General features: G+C 37.7%; 1 protein-coding gene across 1 annotated transcript; it reads left to right on the forward strand.

Moving 5' to 3' along the window:
- The first annotated feature begins 11,796 nt into the window (after positions 1 to 11,796).
- LOC107030142 lies at positions 11,797 to 12,498 on the forward strand. Its single transcript, XM_015231529.1, has one exon. It carries the CDS (start codon positions 11,797 to 11,799, stop codon positions 12,496 to 12,498), a length of 702 nt encoding a protein of 233 aa, XP_015087015.1.
- Positions 12,499 to 23,418: the final 10,920 nt, after the last annotated feature.

Raw genomic sequence — 23,418 nt, forward strand, 5'->3', positions numbered from 1 at the left:
TATACTATGCCCAATATTTTTCAATATTGGGCATTGGGGTGTTTATGTACCCCTAATAGGCTATCCTAAGGGCATACTGGGCTTTTCATTAGACATGATTTTTTGGAATGTTACAAATTAAATAGCATTGAGTCATAATGAAATCACCCATGAAAAATGTAACATTTCAAAATCTCAAGACATGCCGTAAAACCTAACCTAGGTGTCCTGAAGTCTAAGTACTGTTTCTAAGTCAATTTAACTAAATTTAGGTCAGTTAAGATATTTAGGAAGAAAAACATTCAAGAACGTCCATGACGTACGGAAAGTTGGCTCACAAGAGTACATTTGAATAGTTTTTAAGAGTCGAAATTTAAACAAAATTTGGTAAAAATATGTGTGACATGTGTTAGGGATGTTTCATGGTCAAACGTCCAGGTACGACTCCCCAAGGACCAACCAAGGTCCCTTGAGAAGGACCCTCATGTTAGACCCAACACTGCTTGGCAGTGTTCAATCGACGGACAAAGGAACGGACCGTGTGTGGCCAAACGGGGCGTCGATGCCACCGTCGTCCAACACTTAGCCATGGTGAAGAAGCCTCTTGCCTGCACACTCTCTTTTAGCGACGACAGATTGCCAGACGAGAGGGGTAGTGCCCGTCGACTCACAGACGGCCCGTCGTTCGGGGTCTCGTTTGTGAGGGTTTAATTCAATTGACTTTATTCTTGGTTAAATCATCCTTAATTGTTGTTATTATATTGATCATAAACCTATTGTGATGAATTGTAGTCTTTCAAGCTAGTTCTTGAGTATTGATCTAGGTTAAGAAGGTAGACTTAGATATCATGTTTTCAAGCTTTGATTTAGTATTGAATTATGGTATAGTGATTCTTCTAATTCCATTACCGTGTTGGTTATTGGATTACATTGGTGTGATGAACCAAATTGGGTTGAGTTATGGTTTGATGGTAAGGCCTTTATGATCTATGGAGGTGTTGGTAAGTCTTGACTATCCTATTTCTAACTCCAATTGTAGTAAATTGTGATCAAGTCATGATGTTGTGTTGAAGTGTACCTTGTTTAGGGTGATAAGATGGTATGCTGATTAAATTAAGAGGTCTTACGCTTTGGTTGTGAGGTTGTTTAGGGTGGACATGTTATAAGGAAGATAATGTGTAATTATGTAACCTATTATGATGTGATATGTACAGTGTTAACCTTACTAATGAGAATTGTGATGATAGGCTTTTACTCATGCAATTCCTATTGAGCTATTATGATGATGATTATACAAGGTCTAGACCCTATGACCTAAATTAAGTTATGGATGATAAATAAAGATAAAAGACATTTCAATAATGGACTTTATCTTAGCACCAAGTGAACTAGAAAGGGGAGTGTCCCTTCCCACACAGGGAAGGTAGGATCACTAAGGTACTCTTCAGATTTGGAGGTTATAATGCACATAGAATAAGGAGGGTTCCAATTATGTCTCCTAGTACTTGAACTATGTTGCCCCCATAGGAATACTAGCTAGTGGATCAACGTAGTTGCTATGTTCATGTTTTGGGTTCTACTTTGGCAAGTAGTCCACCTTCTTTCATTGTAGGGTTTCATGACACCGGATTCCACATTAGCTCATGTGGTCTATGTCGGTCAAGGAAAGTGTTCCCTAAACTAAAATGAAGTAATGATGTATAGGCTAACTAAAGTGAGTTGAGGGGTTTGACTTAGCTTAGGTAGTGGTATGGGACTCTACCTATGCCTTGCACTAGTTTGCCTTTATAGGAGCTTTCGGAGGTCAATATTATGTATGTAAATGATGTTAAAGGTAAATGACCTTATATGATGATTATGATGTTTATGAACACGAAATTGGTCTTTATTGCTAAAGTATGAACTTATATGTATTGAAGGTTAGGTTATGTGAAGTGAATTACTATGTATGACTCTTGTTTGGTTACTTGATTAAGTAGGGTTATGGGGATTTACTTGGTCATTGCACTTGTGTCTTTAGAATGGTTATGTTTGGTTGTTTTGCTTTGCTATTCACATCATAAACTCTTATTCATGCTTATGATGTTATTACTTGTTGATTGTGCATAAAGACATAAAATGGCGTGATTAAACTAAATGTCCCTTTGTAGCATTTGATTTTTATATGTGCATATGGTCTCATACTTAGTACATGTGGCGTACTAACCCATTTTCTCCCTTTTTCCCAAACACTTTAGATTTCGGTCGTTGAGGTTTAGTTCGAGGCGATTGAGAAGAAGGCTTGGATACTCTTATCATCCAAGTGGTAGATCCTCATTTTCCCGAGGATGATGCCGATACTCTACCTAGATATTAAGACACTTATGTTGACATTATCTTTAATTTAAGAACAAAGCTGTATAAACCCTTTATGTGGCTTACTTTTATTGTTGTAGGGCTATGCCCATGTGGGTATTGTTGTTTAGATGGTTTGTGAGATGAGAAGGATTTTATGACTCTAATTCTTTCTTATATATGTGTATGAAATAAAAGTAGAAGAGTAAGTAATTCTTCCTATACGAAATTTTTTATGTATACTCGATATTATACTATTACGTGTATGTAGAGATCTATATAAACCTCCGATCTCTGATATATTTAAAAAGTTTTAATTTCTTCTGTATAATTTAGCCAATGATTGTTATGATGAATTCTAAAAGGCTAGTCTTAGTCCTCAAAGAGGACGACGATGTCGGTTACCTCTAGGGGGTGCTCCCCTGATGTGACAAAATTGGTATGAGAGCATGAGGGTGAATATCCTTGATGTTGACGTCTCTCTCAACCACGTCTATATAGGTTTGTATTCATAAATGTGAAGCGGGCCACACTTATGAATAGGAACTTATTTGATGCTTAGGAATTACTCTCATTTTTTGAAATCCATTATCGTGCTTCTAGAGTGTTCTTCTTATATGATTTCACCTAAACGTTGTATTTTGGTAATAGGAGATGAATACTCGGAGATATGCGGCTAGGAGACTTGAGGAGGAGATTGCTAATGCAAGAGTTCCTCCTCGTGGTGATCCAGTTCCTACTCTTGAAGAGGTTGTTGTTGATAATTAGGCTCCGGCCAATCCTCCACCTATGACAGAGGCTCAGATGAGAGATATTATTTCTCAAATGGCCCAAGCCATGACAAATCAATCCCATGCCGCAACAGTTCAAGCTCAAGCTATGACTGCCCAAGCCAATCGGGATGTTGCACCTAGGGTTCATGAGCAAACTATGGCTTCCCGACTTAGGGACTTCACTCGAATGAATCCTCCTATCTTCTATGGGTCTAAGGTTGATGAAGACCCTCAAGAATTTGTTGATGAGGTTTACAAGATACTATGTGCTATTGGGTTGTCTACAAATTATAATGCCGAGTTGGTCTCATACAAACTCAAGGATGTGGCTCAAATTTGGCATATGAAATGGAGAGATAATCGGCCTCTTCGAGGTGGGCTGGTGTCTTGGGAGATCGTCAAGAGGGCTTTCCTTGATCGGTTTTTCCCAAGAGAGATGAGAGAAGCTAAGGTTGTGGAATTCATCAACCTCCGCCTAGGAGGTATGAGTGTTCATGATTATTCTTTGAAGTTCATTCAATTGGCTAAATATGCTCCTTCCTTGGTCTCTGATCCTAGAGATGAGATGAGTCGCTTTATGACGGGTGTATCAGATGACTTGCAAGAAGAATGTCATTCATCTATGCTTCATGATAATATGAATATTGCCCATCTTATGGTGCATGCTAGAAGGTTTGAGGAGGCTAGAGCAAAAAGGAAGGATATTGATTCAAAAAGGGCAAGGTCTTTTGATGGTGGAGCTACAAAAGATAGTCTTGGGATTCAAGACAAGCCTAAATTCAATAAGAGGTTCTCAAATCAAGCTCCATCTAAATTTCCAAAGGCTAGAGATGGTAGGGTGTCTAACCCTAAGTTTCATAAGGGTGTAAGTGCAAGTTCACCAACTTGAAAGCCGACTTGTGCAAAGTGTGGTAAAAGACATTATGGTGATTGCCATAAGGGGATGGACAATTGTTTTGGTTGTGGAAAGAGTGGACACAAAGTCAAAGATTTTCCTAGCATGAAGGGGCAAGAGAAGATTGTTCAAGCAAGTGGTTCTAGTGATGCTCCGAAGAGGAACCATTTCTATGCTCTTCGTACTAGGGGTGAGCAAGAGACCTCTCCCGATATGGTGACTAATATGTTACAAGTCTTTGCTATTTATGTTTATGATTTACTTGATCCAGGTGCTACGTTTTCTTCTGTGACTCCCTTAGTAGCTAAAAAGTTTGATACTTTACCCGATGTTTTTCATGAACCTTTTGTGGTGTCTACTCCGGTGGGTGAACCAATTTTAGGGAAAAGAGTCTATCAAAACTGTCCTATTACTTTGCCCAATAGAGTGAGTTTCTCATGTGAATCTAGTTGAACTAGATATGCTTGAATTTGATGTCATTTTGGGTATGGATTGGTTACATGCTAGTTTTGCTTCTATTGATTATAGGACTAGTGTTGTGAGGTTTAATTTCCCAAATGAACCCGTTATTGAGTGGAAGGATGGCGATTCTATTCCTAGAGGTCACATACTGTCCTGTTTAAGAACATATAAAGTGATCTCAAAGGGTTGTCTTTACCACATTGTAAGAGTCCAAGATTTGGATTATGAAATTCCTCCTATCGAGTCGGTCCTCGTAGTGAGTGATTTTCCAGAGGTTTTCCCTAATGACCTTCCCGGTATTCCTCCCGAACGGAAAATTGATTTTGGTATTGATTTGCTACCGGAAACAAACCCTATTTCAATTCCTCCTTATAGAATGGCTCCGGCCGAATTGAAGGAGTTGAAGGCTCAACTTAAATATTTGCTAGACAAGGTCTTTATAAGGCCTAGCATTTCACCATGGGGTGGTCCGGTATTGTTCGTGAACAATAAAGATGGGTCCGTGAGAATGTGTGTTGATTATTGCCAACTCAACAAAGTCACAATATAGAACAAGTATCATCTCCCGGGGATTGATGATTTATTTGATCAACTAAAAGGGGCAAGCTACTTCTCCAAAATTGACTTGAAGTCAGGGTATAACCAACTAAGGGTGAGAGGTGAGGATGTACCAAAGATGACCTTTCAAACTCATTATGCCACTATGAGTATCTTGTTATGTCCTTTGGTCTCACTAATGCTCTGGCGGGGTTCGTGGACCTAATGAATAGGGTGTTTCGAAGTTACCTTGGTTTATTCATTATTATGTTTATTGATGACATTTTGGTATATTCGATTAATGAGGGTGATCACATGGGTCATTGAGGGTGGTATTGCAAACCCTTGAAGAGCATCAATTATTTGCTAAATATAGTAAATGTAAGTTTTGGTTGAGGTCGATGGAGTTTGTTGGGCGTATCATCTCTAGTAAGGGAGTTGAAGTAGACCCAAGGAAGGCGGATGTGGTGAGAAATTGGCCTAGACCTTTAACTCTGACTGACATTAGGAGTTTCTTGGGTCTAGCGGGTTACTATCGAAGGTTTGTGGATGGCTTTGTATCCATTTCATCTCCTTTGACTACGTTGCCTCAAAAGTGTAAAAAGTTTGAGTGGTCGAAGCCTTGTGAGAGGAGTTTCCAATTATTGAAGGATAGGCTTACTTCCGCTCCGGTGTTGACTTTACTGGAGGTTCAAAGGGGTTTGTTGTATATTGTGATGCATTTTGCGTAGGTTTGGGGTGTGTGCTTATGCAAAATAGGAAGGTGATTGCCTATGCTTCGCGGTAACTTAAGGTGCATGAGAGAAAATATCCCACTCATGACCTTGAGTTAGCAGTCGTGGTGTTTGCTTTGAAAATATGGAGGCATTACTTGTATGGTGTTCATGTTGATGTTTTCACTGATCATAAGAGTCTCCAATATGTGTTTATTCAAAAGGAGTTGAATCTCCGGCAAAGAAGGTGGTTAGAATTGTTGAAAGATTATGATATGAGTGTCTTATATCATCCTGGCAAGGCCAATGTTGTTGCGAATACTCTAAGTCATCTGACTATGGGTAGTGTGTTGCACATAGATGAATCCAAGAGAGACGTAGTGAAAGATATTCATAGGTTTGCTAGATTGGGGGTGCGATTGGAGAGTTCTCTAAACGGTGGTGCTACAGTTTATCATAGCTCCGAGTCATCATTGGTAGTTGAGGTGAAGTACAAACAACACCTTGATCAACTATTGATGGAGTTGGTTTTTGGAAAGTTGAATAAGTCATTCTTCTTAAGGGTGGATGGTGTGTTGAGGTACCAAGGGATATTGTGTGTTCCCAATGTAGATGGGTTGAGTGATCGGATCATTGAAGAGGCACATGGATCCCGCTGCTCCATTCATCCGGGTTCGACAAAGATGTACCATGACCTTCGGGAAATATATTGGTGGGAAGGGTTGAAGAAGGACATAGCACAATTTGTTCCTATGTTTCCGAATTGCCAACAAGTAAAGGCGGAACATCAAAAGACGGGTGGCTTACTACAAGAGATCCAAATTCCTACTTGGAAATGGGAGGATATTAATATGGACTTTGTAGTAGGGTTGCCTCGGACTCAAAAGTCATATGATTCTATGTGGGTGATTGTTGATAGGTTGACTAAGTCCGCTCATTTTATTCCCGTCAAATCCACTTATTCAGCGGAGGATTATGCAAAGATCTTCATAGATGAGATTGTGTGTCACCATGGTATTCCATTATTTATCATTTCGGATTGGGTTGCACAATTAACCTCTAGTTTTGGAGGTCATTCCAAGAAGGTTTGGGTACTAACGTGAAATTAAGTACCGCTTTTCATCCTCAAATGGATGATCAAGAGGAACACACTATTCAAACCCTTGAGGATATGCTTAGAGCTTGCATTGTTGATTTCAAAGGTAATTGGGATAACCATTTGCCTTTGCTGGAGTTTGCTTATAATAATAGTTTTCATTCATCCATAGCCATGGCTCCCTATGAAGCCTTGTATGGTAGGAGGTGTAGGTCTCCTATAGGGTGGTTTAAAGTTGGTGAACCTTCGGTTCTTGGTCCCAATTTGATTTATAGTACTTTGGAGAATGTGCACATCATAAGAAATCGGTTGCAAACATCCTATAGTCGACAAAAGTCCTATGCCGATAATAGGAGAAGGGATTTGGAGTTTGAAGAAGGTGATAAGGTGTACTTACAAATTTCACCGTTGAAGGGGGTGGTTAAATTTGGCAAGAAGGGGAAGTTTAGTCCTCGTTATGTGGGTCCTTATAAGATTTTGAAAAGGGTAGGTAAGGTTGCCTATCACTTGAAACTCCCTAATGATTTAGCTTCGGTTCATCCGGTTTTTCATGTTTCTATGTTGAAGAAGTGTGTCGGTGATCCCGATTCTATTCTTCCTATTGAAGGACTTGGGGTCAAGGATAATCTCACTTATGAGGAGCCTATTGAAGGACTTGGGGTTAAGGATAATCTCTTTTATTAGGAGGTCCCGGTTCAAATCCTTGATAGGAAAGTGAAGAAATTGAGGAACAAAGAGGTGGTTTCCGTAAAAGTGTTATGGAAAAACCACCTAGTTGAGGGTGCGACATGGGAGGCCTAGGCCGACATGAAGACCCGTTATCCTCATCTTTTCGATGATTAAGGTTAGCTATTCTTTTTAATAATATCTTTATGACTAGAATTTATGGTATCTTAATTTTTAGGTGAAATTCTGCAAAAATTTAATTTTTGAAAACTTCACAGTGATGCTACAGTGAGTTATTGTAATTTTGCCCTTGAAAACATGAAATTTTTTCTTGTTGCTTGTTTGTGGATTAGGTTGTGCATTTTTGACATGGTGAGTCATTATGGAAATTATATGTAGCATATTGATAAGATGAACTTTTGCTAATTGACTCATGTAATGTATGTTGAGATCATGTGTGTTGTAGAAGGGAATACCTCATGATGAAATGGTTGAGCCTATGTGTTGTAAGATGAGCTTTAAAATTGCCTCATTGAAAAAATGTGATTCATGTTTATTTAATATTATTGATTGGTTGAACTGCTAGTCGTGAGTCTATTCCTTCCTTTAAAAGAGTGTTTAGTGTCATTTGGGGACGAATGCTCCTAAGGGGGGGGGGATAATGTAACATTTCGAAATCTCAAGAAATGATGTAAAGCGTAACCTAGGTGTCATGAAGTATAAGTACTGTTTCTAAGTCAAATTAAATGAATTTAGGTCAGTTAAGGTATCTAGGAACCAAAACATTCAAGAACGTCCATGACGTCCGGAAAGTTGGCTCACAAGAGTACTAGGGTGTCTTAGCCATTTCACTAGTTTTTAAGAGTCAGAATTGAACGAAATTTGGTGAAAATATGTGTGACACGTGTTAGGAATGTTTAAAGGTCGAAACGTCTGGGTACAACTCCCCAAGGACCAACCAAGGGCCCTTGAGAAGGACCCTCATGTTAGACCTAACATTGCTTGGCAGTGTTCAATCGACGGACAAAGGAACGGACCGTGTGTGGACAAATGGGGCGTAGATGCCACCGTTGTCCCACACTTAGCCATGGTGAGGAAGCCCCTCGCCTGCACAGTCTCTGTTAGCAATGACAGAGTGCAAGACGAGAGGGGTCGTGCCCGTCGACTCACAGACAACCGTCGTTCGGAGTCTCGTCTTTGAGGGTCGAATTTTCTGCCAACTTTTAAATGATTTAATTTAATAAATTACTTGGTTGGGTGGTTAGTTAGGGGTTTAGGTAAGCCTAATTAATCAAGATAAACCCTCATATAAAGACCCCAACCCTCATTAGTCTAAGAACGACTCACAAAATAAACTCTCTTCAATCTCTGTACTTTCTCTCTCCATTGAAAGACACCAGTTAAGACTTAGCTAAGGAAGGGATTTGGGGTTGGAAAGGGACAAATTCACCATCAAATTTTCATCAAACCTTAAGTTATGAGATCTAATTCACTTTTGATACTTCTTTCCTCTAAGGGCTCCTTCAAAGATCTTCCAAAAAGTTGAGCTTTCATATTGGTTTCATTCCATACGAAATTGATGCTATGAATTGAATTGTTTATACTTTCTTTAGGATATAATGAGTAGATTATCATGTATTTTTAATTAAGTTTGATGAATTGAAATGGTTTGGTCTAGATTGTAGATTATGACCCTTAACCCTTAACCATAGGTTTGATCTTGATATGAATTATGATGGGTTTGATTCAATTGACTTTATTATTGGTTAAATCATCCTTAATTGTTGTTATTATATTGATCATAAACCAATTGTGATGAATTGTAGTCTTTCAATCTAGTTCTTGAGTATTGATCTAGGTCAAGAAGATAGACTTAGATATCATGTTTTCAAGCTTTGATTTAGTATTAAATTATGGTACAGTGATTCTTCTAATTCCATTATCATGTTGGTTATTTGATTACATTGGTGTGATGACCCAAATTGGGTTGAGTTATGGGTTGATGGTAAGGCCTTTATGATGAATTATCGAGGAGTGTTGGTAAGTCTTGACTATCCTATTTCTTACTCCTATTGTAGTAAATTATGATCAAGTCATGATGTTGTGTTAAAGTGTAGCTTGTTTAGGGTGATAGGATGGTATGATATTAAATTGTGATGTCTTATGATTTGGTTGTGAGTTTGTTTAAGGTGGACATGTTATAAGGATGATAATGTGTAATTATGCACCATATTATGATGTGATATGTACAGTGTTAACCTTACTTATGAGAATTGTGATGAAAGGATTTTACTCATGCAATTTCTATTGAGCTATTATGATGATGATTATACAAGGGCTAGACCCTATGACCTAAATTAAGTTATGGATGATAAATAAGGATTAAAGACATTTCAATAAGGGACTCTAGCTTAGCACCGAGTGAACTAGAAAGGGAGTGTTCCTTCCCACATAGGGAAGGTAGGATCATTAAGGTACTCTAAAGATTTGGAGACTATAATGCACATAGAATAAAGAGGGTCCCAATTATGTCTCAAAGTTCTTGAACTATGTTGCCCTCATAAAAATACTAGCTAGTTGATCCACGTAGTTGCTATGTTCATGTTTTGGGTACTACTTTAGAAAGTAGTCCACCTTCTTTCGTTGTAGGGTTTCATGACACCAGATTCCACATTAGCTCGTGTGGTCTATGTCGTTAAAGGCAAGTGTTCCCCAAACTAAAATGAAGTAATGATGTATAGTCTAACTAAAGTGAGTTGAGGGGTTTGACTTAGGTTAGGTAGGGTATGAGACTCTACCTATGCCGTGCACTAGTTTGACTTGATAGGAGCTTTAGGAGGTCAATATTATGTATGTAAATGATGTTAAAGGTAAATGACCTTATATGATGATAATGATGTTTATGAACACGAAATTGGTCTTTATTGCTAAATTATGAACTCATATGTATTGAAGGTTATGTTATGTGAAGTGAATTACTATGTATGATTCTTGTTTGGTTACTTGATTAAGTAGAGTTATGAGGCTTTACTTTGTCATTGCACTTGTGTCTTTATAAGGGTTATGTTTGGTTGTTTTGCTTTGTTATTCACATGATAAACTCTTATTCATGTTTATGATGTTATTACTTGTTGATTGTGCATAAAGACATAAAATGGCATGATTAAAGTAAATGTCCCTTTTTAGCATGTTTGATTGTCATATGTGCATATGGTCTCATACTTAGTACATGTGGCGTACGAACCCCATTTTCTCCCATTTTCCCAAACACTTTAGGTTCCGGTCGTTGAGGTTTGGTTCAAGGCGATTGAGAAGAAGACTTGGATACTCTTATCATCCAAGTGGTAGGTCCTCATTTTTCCGAGGATGATGACGATAGTCAACCTACGGATTTTCTTAGATGTTAAGACACTTAGGTTGACTCTATCTTTAATTTGAGAACAAAGTTGTATAAAGCCTGTATGTAGCTTACTTTTATTGTTGTAGAGCTATGCCCATGTTGGTATTGTTGTTTAGATAGTTTATGAGATGACACAGATTTTATGACTCTAATTCTATATTATATATGTTTATGAAATAAAAGTAGAATAATAAGTAATCTTCCTATACGAACGGGTCTATGTATACTTGATATTGTACTATTATGTGTATGTAGAGGTCTATTTATACTTCCAATCTGATATATTAAAAAAGTTTTAATTCTTCCATATAATTTAGCCAATGATTGTTATGAGGAATGCTAAGAGGCTAGTCTTTGTCCTCAAAGAGGACGACGATGTTGGTTATGTCTAGGGGGTGCTCCCCTGATGTGACAAACTTTGTATCAGAGCATGAAGTTTAATATCCTTGATGTTGACGTCTCTCTCAACCACGTCTATGTAGGTTTGTATTCAAAATTTTGAAGCGCGCCACATTTATGAATAGGAACTTATTTGTTTCTTAGGAATCACTCTTATTTTAGTAAATCCATTATCGTGCCTCTAGAGTGTACTTCTTATATGATTTCAGCTAAACCTTGTATTTTTGTTATAGGAGATGAATTCTCGGAGGAATGCGACTAGGAGACTTGAGGAGGAGATTGCTAATGCGGAAGTTCGTCCCCGTGGTGATCAAGTTCCTCCTCTTAAGGAGGTTGCTGTTGATGATCAGGCTCCGGCCAACCCTCCACCTATGACAGAGGCTCAGATGAGGGCTATTCTTGCTGAAATGACCCAAGCCATTACTAATCAAGCCCAAGACACAATGGTTCAAGCTAAAGCTATGATTTCCCAAGCCAATCGAGATGTTGCAGCTAGAGTTCATGAGCAAACTATGGCTTCTTGACTTGGGGACTTCACTCGAATGAATCCTCCTATACTCTATTTGTCTAAGGTTGATGAAGACCCTCAAGAATTTATTGATGAGTTTTACAAGATACTATGTGATATGGGGTTGTCTACAAATTATAATGCCGAGTTGGTCTCATACAAACTCAAGGATGTGGCTCAAATTTGGCATATGAAATGGAGAGATAATCGGCCTCTTCGAGGTGAGCTGGTGTCTTGGGAGATCGTCAAGAGGGCTTTCCTTGATCGGTTTTTCCCAAGAGAGATGAGAGAAGCTAAGGTTGTGGAATTCATCAACCTCCGCCTAGGAGGTATGAGTGTTCATGATTATTCTTTGAAGTTCATTCAATTGGCTAAATATGCTCCTTCCTTGGTCTCTGATCCTAGAGATGAGATGAGTCGCTTTATGACGGGTGTATCAGATGACTTGCAAGAAGAATGTCATTCATCTATGCTTCATGATAATATGAATATTGCCCATCTTATGGTGCATGCTAGAAGGTTTGAGGAGGCTAGAGCAAAAAGGAAGGATATTGATTCAAAAAGGGCAAGGTCTTTTGATGGTGGAGCTACAAAAGATAGTCTTGGGATTCAAGACAAGCCTAAATTCAATAAGAGGTTCTCAAATCAAGCTCCATCTAAATTTCCAAAGGCTAGAGATGGTAGGGTGTCTAACCCTAAGTTTCATAAGGGTGTAAGTGCAAGTTCACCAACTTGAAAGCCGACTTGCGCAAAGTGTGGTAAAAGACATTATGGTGATTGCCATAAGGGGATGGACAATTGTTTTGGTTGTGGAAAGAGTGGACACAAAGTCAAAGATTTTCCTAGCATGAAGGGGCAAGAGAAGATTGTTCAAGCAAGTGGTTCTAGTGATGCTCCGAAGAGGAACCATTTCTATGCTCTTCGTACTAGGGGTGAGCAAGAGCTCTCCCAATGTGGTGACCGTTATGTTAATAAAGTTTTTAATCTAAAACCATCAAATTTACATCAGTTCAATTAATATACAATGATTCAAAAAGTTTTATGCAAGAAACCATGGATAAATTACAATTTAGAAAATTCATCTTTTGAAGACACGTAGAAAATCACTTTGAAGGTTGCCTCCTTGAAGAAAAGAGATTCAAGGATGAAGGCCATACCTCAATTGATTATAATCTATGAAAATTGAGAATATTTTATGGATAAATCACTAAAAAATCTTCAATCCATGATCTATCTTGAATTTGAAGTAGGCTATGAGCAGCATGACTTGTCGTCACTTGATATGAACTGTCGACTGAGGCAATGAAGGGATTGTAACGCTTGGCAATGGTGGCAATGTGACTGTTGTTGGCAAGTATGGTATAGTGGGAAATTTTGGCACTGTCGGCTGAGGCAATGAAGGGATTGTAGGCAAGTTAGGAAGTTGCAGCAGGCTACGAGCAGCATGACTTGTAGTGATGCTTGATATTGCCAATAATGCCATCATCGACAAGAGGATTGAGCAGTTGCTGGAAGCGGCCATTGTTATATAATTTGTTAGATTGTTTTGATTAAAAGGAAGTTAAAGTGTGTTTTGATATGATTTGATTTGACGAGATTGTCTTCGGTGAAGGATATATATATATAGGGAAAGTTCTTGAGGGGTACTAGAATTTGGTGAGATGTAGGGTGACAAAGCTTAGACTTGTAATTCTAATTACTGTGTTGTTAGTTGACCTTCCCAAATGTTGTTTTTAGGAACATTCATTAGATTTTTATTGATAGAGATGTTTTCTGAAAGTAGTTATGCACAGATGAAGTTTGGATCAACCATATTTGGTGGATAATTCACTCAAATTGATTAAATCATTTCTTTTTTGAAAAAAACTAATACCATTCTCTATCAGTGACATCAATTCCAGCGGAGACAAAAATATTAGGAGATTCTTTCCATCTGTTCTAGCATTGATGGACTGTGTTACTTGGTATTTATTGTTGGTGGGGGTGATACGTGAAAACTGGTTCAGACATCATGATATAGAAAGACATCTAGGAAGTTGAGCTAACAATTAAGTATCTTATATAATAAGAAATAGTCTATCAATAACTTTCTCTATATATAGCCATTTACTAAATGATCAATCTCCAACTCAAATTAAAACACAACTTCAATTTCTTCATTTCCTTGAAGCAAAGTAATATTTGTCAAATTGACACAATGGCTGCTTTCAACAATGGATCAATCCTCTTATTGATCATAACATTGTTGTTCATATCAAGTGACGACAAGTCATGCTGCTCGTAGCCTAATTCAACTACAATAAACACCCCCTAATACCTAATTAAACCCCTAACTAACTAACTTAATTAAATGAACCCTTTAAAAATTTGACAGAAAAAATGTAGGCCTGACCTACGAAACCCCAACCTACGGGCCGTAGGTAAGTCGACGCCCACACCCCCAACTGTCCTACACATCCGTAGTTTTGATTGGATAGTTGTCATTTTGAAAATTTTGTAAAAATGGATAAGTTTCCATTTACGGAGGTATGGATTCCCCGTCGTTAAGACTATGACTCATCGCATGCAACCGTAGGTAGTTTCTGCCCAGTGACAACTTTTTTGCAAAAATGGAAGGGTCCTCCTCAAGGACCCTCAGGGTTGTCCTTGGGTATTCGTACCCGGAATTTTCGACCCTAAATATACTCTAACACTAGTATGAACCCTTCTCACAAATTTTCATCAATTTTCGACTCTTTAAAAAACCCCATGAAATAGGCCAAGGCACACTAGCAGCTCTTTCACAATTCAGCGGACGTCATGGACGTTCCTTGACGTATTGACTCTAAAACTTCCTAAGTGACTTATAAACACTATTTTGACCTTAAAACACTGTTACAAACCTTATAAAGTCATGTGAGGCTCTAGATTAGATTTTGGACTTTCGGAGTGTTACATTATCCCCCTTAGGAACATTCATACCTGAATGACACTAAAATCTTTTGAAGGGAAAGGATAGACTTAATACAAGCAGCCCAACAAACAACAAACAACATACATAATAAAATGAATTAAAAATCAAATCAACATAAAAACAAGGCATTTACATATAGCAATTCAAAACATCAGTTACTACACAGAAGAGCTCAAAATCACAACTTGAGGAATTTCTTTCTCACAACAACATGAGCTCAATATACCATCAAAGAGTTAATTATGCCAAAATTCCTTTCACAACCTATCAACATGCTCAATATTGTTTCATAAAGGATACAAGATACCAAATACACAAAATAAGTGTAAGTAAAAACCTCTACCATAAGTATGCATATCTTTTGAAACAAGTCGAATTCAAGTTAACTCATTATTTTCATTATTAAAAGGAAAAACTAACCTTAATTAGAAAAGATATGAGGGTAACGGGACTTCATATTGGCCTCGTCCTACCATGTTGCTCCCTCAACTAGGTGGTTTCTCCATAGAACTTTTGCGGAGGCCACCTCTTTGTTCCTTAATTTCATCACTTGACATTCAAGGATTTCCACCGAAACCTCTTCATAGGAGAGGTTTTCATCAACACCTAGACCCTCAAAACAAAGAATGGACTAAGGAGAACCGATGCACATTTTAAGCATGGAGACATGGAACATGAATGAACCGAAACTAGTTCACTAGGTAATCTCAACTCGTATGCCACCTTGCAAACCCTTTGCAAAATTTCTTGGGACCCACATAACGAGGACTCAACTTCTCTTTCTTGCCAAACCTCATCACCCTTTTCATAGGAAACATTTTCAAATACTCTTTATCACCTTCTTCTAATTCAAGCTCTCTTCTCCTATTGTAGGCATAATACTTTTGCCGAATATAGGACGCCTTCAATCTATCCCTTATAACACGAAATTTCTCCAAAGTTTCATATACCAATTTGGGACCAAGTAGTAAAGACTCACCAACTTCAAACCATCCAACTGGAGATCTACATATCCTACCATACAAAGCTTCAAAAGGATCCATGTATATAGTCCAATAGTAACTATTGTTATAAGAGAACTTAATCAAAGGATAATGTTCATCCCGATTTCCCTTGAAGTCGATCACACAAGCTCTAAGCATATCCTCAAGGGTTTTAATAGTACACACCGCTTGACCGTACGTTTGGGGATGCAAAGCGGTGCTTAACTTTACCTTCGTACCCAACCCTTTTTGGAATGACCTCCAAAACCTAGATATAAATTGTGCACGTCTATCCGATATCATGGAAAACGTAATACCATGAAGAAACACAATATCATCTATGAAGATCCTTGCATAATCCCCTGCCAAGTAAGTGGACTTGACGAGAATAAAATAAGTATACTTTGTTAATCTATCCACAACCACCCATATAGAGTCATTTTGCCTTTTAGTTCGAGGAAATCCCACTATGAAGTCCATATTTATCTCTTCCCACTTCCAAGTGGGAACTTGCATTTCTTGGAGAAAGCAACCCGACTTTTGGTGCTCGACTTTCACTTTATTGCAATTTGGACACTTTGCAACAAATTCCGCTATGTCCTTTTTAAGCCATCCTAGAAAAACACTTCTCTAAGGTCATGATATATCTTAGTAGAGCCCGAATGAATAGATAACGGAAACCATGAGCTTCCTCAAGAATATGGTTTACAAAATCATCAACATTGGGCACACACAACCTTTCTTGATACCTTAAAACACCATTCCCCCTAAGGTGAATTACTCCTTAAGTTTACCAAGAACCGATTCCTTAAACTACATCAATGACTTATCAAGGTGTTGCTTAGACTTCACCTCAACCACCAAAGATGATTCGGAGTTATGATGGACCATAAAACCACCATTTGGAGAATCTTCTAATCTAACACTAAAATGAGCCAACCTATGAACATCTTTCACTAGATCTTTCTTGGCTTCTTCAAAATGATACACACTACCCATGGTCGTACGACCTTGAGCATCCGCAACCGCATTTGCCTTGTCAAGGTGGTAAAGAACACTCATGTCGTAATCTTTCAACAATTCCAACCATCTTCACTGTCAGAGATTTAACTCTTTTTGAGTAACACATATTTAAGACTCTTATGGTAGGCATATACATAAACATGAACACCATACAAGTAGTGCCTCTATATTTTTAAAGCAAACACCACGGCCGCTAATTCAAGATCATGAGTTGGATATTTCTTCTCATGCACCTTAAATTTTGTAGAGATATAGGCTAATTCTTTCCCATTTTTCATAAGAACACACCCGAAGTCACTCAGGATGCATCACAATAAACTACACGCCCTTGGTACCCTCTGGTAAATTCAATATTAGAGCAAAGGTAAGCCTATCTTTCAAAATTTGGAAGCTTCTTTCACATGCCTCCAAACACTCAAATTTTAAAATCTTTTGGGTCAAAGTAGTCAAACGAGAAGCAATGGACGCAAAACCATCCACAGACCTCCAATAATATCCCGCTAGACCCAAGAAACTCCTAATGTCGGTTGGAGTCAATTGTCTAGGCAAATTTTTCACCGCGTCAGTTTTCCTTGGAACCTCAATTCCCTCACTAGAGATGATATCAACAAGAAACGCCATCTACCTCAACCAAAACTCATATTTCCTAAACTCAGAAAATAGTTGGTATTCCTAAAGTACTTGTAAAACCACTCTCAAATGGTCAATGTGTTCACCCTCATTTTTCGAGTGTACCAAGATGTAGTCAATGAAGACAATGACAAAGGAATCTAGGTAACTTATAAACACACTATTCATTAGGTCCATAAACGCCGTTGGGGCATTAGTGAGACAAAAAAACATTACTAAGAACTCATAGTGACCATATTTAGTTTGCAATGCCATTTTTCGTATATCCTCACCTCTGACCCTAAGTTGGTGATACCCCGATCTCAAGTCAACCTTAGAAAAGTTGCTATCCCCTTGGAGTTGATCATTGAAGTCATCAATCCGAGGGAGAGGTTACTTGTTCTTAATAGTGACTTCATTGAGTTGGCAATAATCAATGAACATTCTAAGGGAACCATATTTCTTTTTCCCAAACAATACAGGTGCACCCCATGTAGAAATACTAGGTCTAATAAAGCCTTTGTCTAGTAAGTCCTTGATCTGAGCCGTCAACTCTTTCAATTCGGCCGGAGTCATCATATAAGGAGTAATTGAAATAGGGTTGGTATCCGGTAGCAAGTCAATACCTAAATAAATTTCCCATTATGGAGGGATTCTGGGAATATCATTAGGAAAGACCTCCGTAAATTCCCTCACTAAAGGTACTAACTCAATGGGAGGATTTTTGGACTCTAAATCTTTAACTCTTACAATATGGTATAAACACCCTTCAGAGATCATTTTAAAAGCCTTTAAACAAAATATAATACGACCTCTAAGAATAGAATTTCACCTCTTCCACTCTAAGACGAGATCATTAAGAAAATTGAACTTGACAACTCTTGTTCGACAATCAATTGAAGCAAAACAATCAGGCAACCAATCAATCCCCAAAATGACATTAAAGTCAACCATATCATGTTCTACTAGTTCAACATGAGTAACTCTAATGGGAAACATTAAATGACAATTTCTCTATAATCTTTTTGCAATCGCCGCATCACCTACCGGGGTAGTTACCATAAAAGGTTCATTAAAGATATTAGCCAAAATAACAAACTTTGTAGGTACGAAGGGATTAAAAAAAGATAATGTAGAATCCGAATCAAGTAAATCATAAACATCAATATAGAAGACTTGTAACATATCGTTCACCACATTGGGAGAACTCTGTTGTTCACCAATAGAGCGAATAGTATAAAAATGATTCTTTCTTGGAGCATCAACATTAGGACCACTAGCTTGAGCTTGCCCACTCCCCCTTGTCATGCCCCTTCAAATTAGGGAAATCTCTAACCTTGTGGACACTCTTGCCACATCCGATGCAATTGTCCGTCCCAACAAGGCACTCACCATAATGCTTCTTACCTCACTTTCCAGAAGTTGGCTTCTTCCTTGGTGAACTATTACATTTTCTCTTTTGAGACATAGGTTTAGAAATCCTATCATCATGAGCCTTGGGATATTTGTAAGGAACTTGATTGGATAACTTCTTCTTGAATCTAAGTTTGTCTTGAATTTCCAACCTTCCCTTTGAAGAACCACCTTTGTAAGACCTAGCCTTTTTTCCCTCCCTATTCTTCCTCCTTAGTCTACATTCTTCCGATTGTTGATCATGAACCATTAGACGATAGATATTCATAATATCATGAAGCATAGCCAAACGACATTCTTCTACCAAGTCTTCCGACACTCCTACAAGAATATGACTCATCTCTTTCCTTGGGTTTGATACTGAGGATGGAGAATACATGGCATATTTAATAAACTTCAAGGAATAGTCAAGTACACTCATACCTTTTTGAAGAAGGTTAATGAATTCTTCCACCTTAGCTTCCCTTTAACTCTCTAGGAAAGAACCTACCAAGGAAGACCTTCTTGAAAATCTCCCAAGTCACCGGACCACCTCGTAGAGCCATATTATCCCTCCATTATATATACCAAGTTTGAGCCAATCTTTGAGTTGATAGGCCGCCAACTTGGCCTTCTCGATTGATGTAACGCTCATAGCATACAGAATTTTATAGACCTCATCAAGGAAATCTTGAGAGTCTTCATCCTCTTTTGAACCAAACAACATATGTGGGTTAATTCTAGTAAAGTCTCTCAAACGACAATCCATAGAGTTAGCATGTTTAGGCACTCGGGGTATAACCTCCCGATTCACTTGGGCTGTCATAGCTTGGACTTGAGAAGTATGCATGAGAGGTCATTGCTTGGGCCAACTTAAGAAAACCCGCCCTTATCTCTCAATCCGTCATAGGTGGAGGAACAACCGTTACTTGATCACCTATTGGGACTTGCTCAAGTGGAGGCACTTGGTTGTCATAATCTCCCACATTAGCAATGCTTTTTTTGGCCCTTATTTTTGCTGCCCTTCGAGTATTCATACATATAACAACAATACAAGGTTTAGGTGAACGAACATATAGCAAGACTCTAGAGGCAATCCACAGGAATAGAAAGAAGATGAGAATTTCCTAAGCATCACATAGTGTCTCATTCATAAGTGTGGCTCTCTTCACAAAAAGAATCTACATAGACGTGGTTTAATGAGACATTGATTGTAGGTATATTCAAGCTAATGCTCTGATACCAAGTTTGTCACAACCGGGGAGCAACCCCTAGACGTAACCGGGGTTGTTGTCCTCAGAGAGGACTAAGACTAGCCTGATAGCATTCATCATTACTTTCATAGGTTAGAAGTGTGGAAACTTAAAACTTTTCATCTACATCTACATCATTAGGTTTACATAGACATCTTGCTTATACATAATACATACATAGTTTAGACTCCTCGTAATAAGAAACATACATAGTCTTCTACTTTTATGTCTTATATATATATATATATATATATATATATATATATATATATAACATGCACCATATAGTATTAGTAGGGATTTATGATATAAAACCATCTAAACGGAATAAAACAATATGGGCATAGAGCTTACACAAATGTATAAATGCCATTTATGGCCTACAACAATGTATTAAATAATAAGAGTGAAACGAATGTCATTAGACTATATAAAGTAACATAGGTAGAATGAGGAAAATGCATCATCCTCGAATCTTGAGGATCACACTAAAAAAAATGATACAAGCCTTCTTGCAAATCGTCCACAAACCCTTCAACGAACGGAACCTTAAATGTTGGGGAAAATGGAGAAATAGGGGTTAGCACATCAATTGTACTAAAGTATGAAAACATATGCACACACAACAGAGAAATCATGCCAAAAAGGGGACACTCGATAAAACCATGCCAAGTTACTTTGGAAAGCTTTATGTATAATCAAGAACACATATAAGACCATAATCATGTATTTCTTAAGGCAATAACATATTCAACACAAGAACAACATCATTAAGTTAAGTCAAGTCAATATATGTATAGCATGTTAGAACTCATAACCAAAGAAACCTCAACATCATGTTAACACAACAAAGCATGCTCAAGAGTTCATATCATTACAACACAAGCCAAACCCTTACTCATACCCCTTACCAAGCTTACTAGTGCAATAGCCAAGTGAAGCCCTATAACCCCACTCAACCAAGCAAACAACCCAATGGATAATAAATAATGTCTAACTCCACATCATATATCATCATAAGTATTCAACATCATATTTAGCAATATAGACCAACAACATGTTCATGAGTGAAACTAACATTATATAGTATCATTAACAGGTAAAGTCGTCACATGCATATCATTAACTTTATAAGAATATAAGAACATAAGAATATCCTTCTAGGATTTCATTCAAGGCCAACTAGTGCAATGTATAGGTAGTGTCCCATACCTCCACCTAGATTAAGTCATTCCCATAAGTCCTCTAGTTAGAGTTCACTTTATTACTTCATTTTACTTTTGGGAACATCTTGCGTTAACCGACATAGACCACATGAGCTAATGTGGAATCCGGTGTTATCGAACTCTACATCAAAAAAACGTGGAATACTTGCCAAGGTAGTACAAAACCATAGACATAACATCTGGGTGGATCCACTAGATAGTATTCCCATGGGGGAAACATAGTTCAAGATCTAGGAGATGTACTTGGGATCCTCTTTATGCACCATGCATTATAGTTTTCAATCTCATGAGTACAATAGTGAACCTACCTTCCCGACTTGGAAATGGACACTCCTTAACTACAAGTTCACTCGGTGGTAAGCTAGAGTCCCTTTTGTAATGTCTTTCTTTAACAATCATAACTTAGTTTAGGTAATAGGAAAATAACTCCTTGTATAGTCATAGTCATTAGCTCAATAGGAATTTCATGAGAACATACTTTCAATATCACCCTCACATGTGAGATTAGTAAATTAACACCATCATATTATAGTAAGGCACATAGGTACTTCATAACAAACCTTATACCATTACATCTTAAACATAATCTCACAATCCACATAATTAAGAAATTTCAATTTCATCATCATACCATCACCTACTTAATTCAATAACAAGATACACTTGAATAAACTTTATTACCAAGTACAAGCCATCATAATTGAAGTAAATGTTTAAGATCACAAAGACATACCCAATCACCTTCAATCAACATCATCTATGGTCTTACTATCAACCGACCAATTTCATCCAATAATAGGTGTAATAACATCACTCCATATTAATTAACACAATATTGAAGTCAATTGCATTATTATAAATCAATACAACACTAATTCATAATCTAGGGTTAGGGAATTAGGGTCAGTTCATGTTCTATTCCTCAAACTAGGTTAAATCATTGAGAACCAGAATAATAATAGAATAATACATCATAATACAATCATAATATTCAAAGGAAACCATAAAAAGTTAAATTCAGAAGATCAAATTCGTATTAGGAAGAAACCCATATGAAATTACCTTTTTGAAAACCAATTTTGGAAGAACCCTTTGGGGAAAGGAATCCCAAAGGTGAAGAGTTACCATACCTTAATATTTGTTGAATATTGATGGATAAAAGTTATCTTCTTGAATCCATATAACCCTAAGACCTTGGTCATCTATGGAGTATTCCTTTTGAGTGAAAAAGTAGAGAGAAGGAAGAGCAATTAGTGTTTGGGAATTGGTAGGTGTTAAGTTGGGTTTAAGCTTAGGGTTGTTTATATAGTTACTTAACTAACTTAATTAACCACCCCTAATTCCTAAATAAACCCCTAGCTGACTAACATAATTAAATGAAACCTTTAAAAACTTAACTGAAAAAATGCAGGCCTGACCTACGAGACCCTGACCTATGGGCGGTAGGTCAGTCGACGCCCAATTCCCTCGAGTGTCCTGCACATCCGTAGTTTGGATAAGAGAGTTGTCATTTTGGCCATTTCAACCCTAAACATAATCTAGCACTAGTTTGAACCCTTCTCACAAATTTTCATCAATTTTTGACTCTTAAAACCCTATGTAATAGGATAAGGTACACTAGCACCTCTTTCACAATTCACCGATCGTCATGGATGTTCCTTGACGTCTTGACTCTAAAACTTCCTAAATGAATTATGAAAATTTTTTGACATTAAAACATTGTTACAAACCTTAGAAAATCATGTGAGTCTCTGGATTAGGTTGTGGACTTTAGGAGAGTTACAGATTGACCTTTCTTTAATCTCTTTCTTCTTCTTCCACCTTCTAGAGAGAGAATATTTGAGAGAGGATTTGGGTTTTGCTTTTTGGAATTGAGATAATGAATTAATTGAGTGAGTCTAGGTCTAAAATCCTTATATAGGTGGTCTAGGATTAGGAAAAATGAAAAAAACATTTTAATTCAAACTAGAAAAGACCCTTTAGTTTCTAAAATAACTGTCACATCCCCACCCCTGAAACCACGATCGATGGACCATTGATGAACCTATGGTCCATCCTGGTCAGTCATCATTTGGTCAGAGACTTTTTTCCATTTGACGTTTGTTGGGACCATGGGTCGTGGACCCACCTATGGGGCATAGGTCCCACCGTGGTCCATGTATTTGATGATTTTTTGAGGTTGTGTACCCACGACTCCACCTACAGTTGGTGGATCAA

Source organism: Solanum pennellii, chromosome 9 (genome assembly GCF_001406875.1).
Source record: "Solanum pennellii chromosome 9, SPENNV200".
NCBI lineage: Eukaryota > Viridiplantae > Streptophyta > Magnoliopsida > Solanales > Solanaceae > Solanum > Solanum pennellii.

Coding starts and splice junctions, on each gene's coding strand:
- LOC107030142 (XM_015231529.1), top strand. CDS start 11,797: ATGAATCCTCCTATACTCTATTTGTCTAAGGTTGATGAAGACCCTCAA.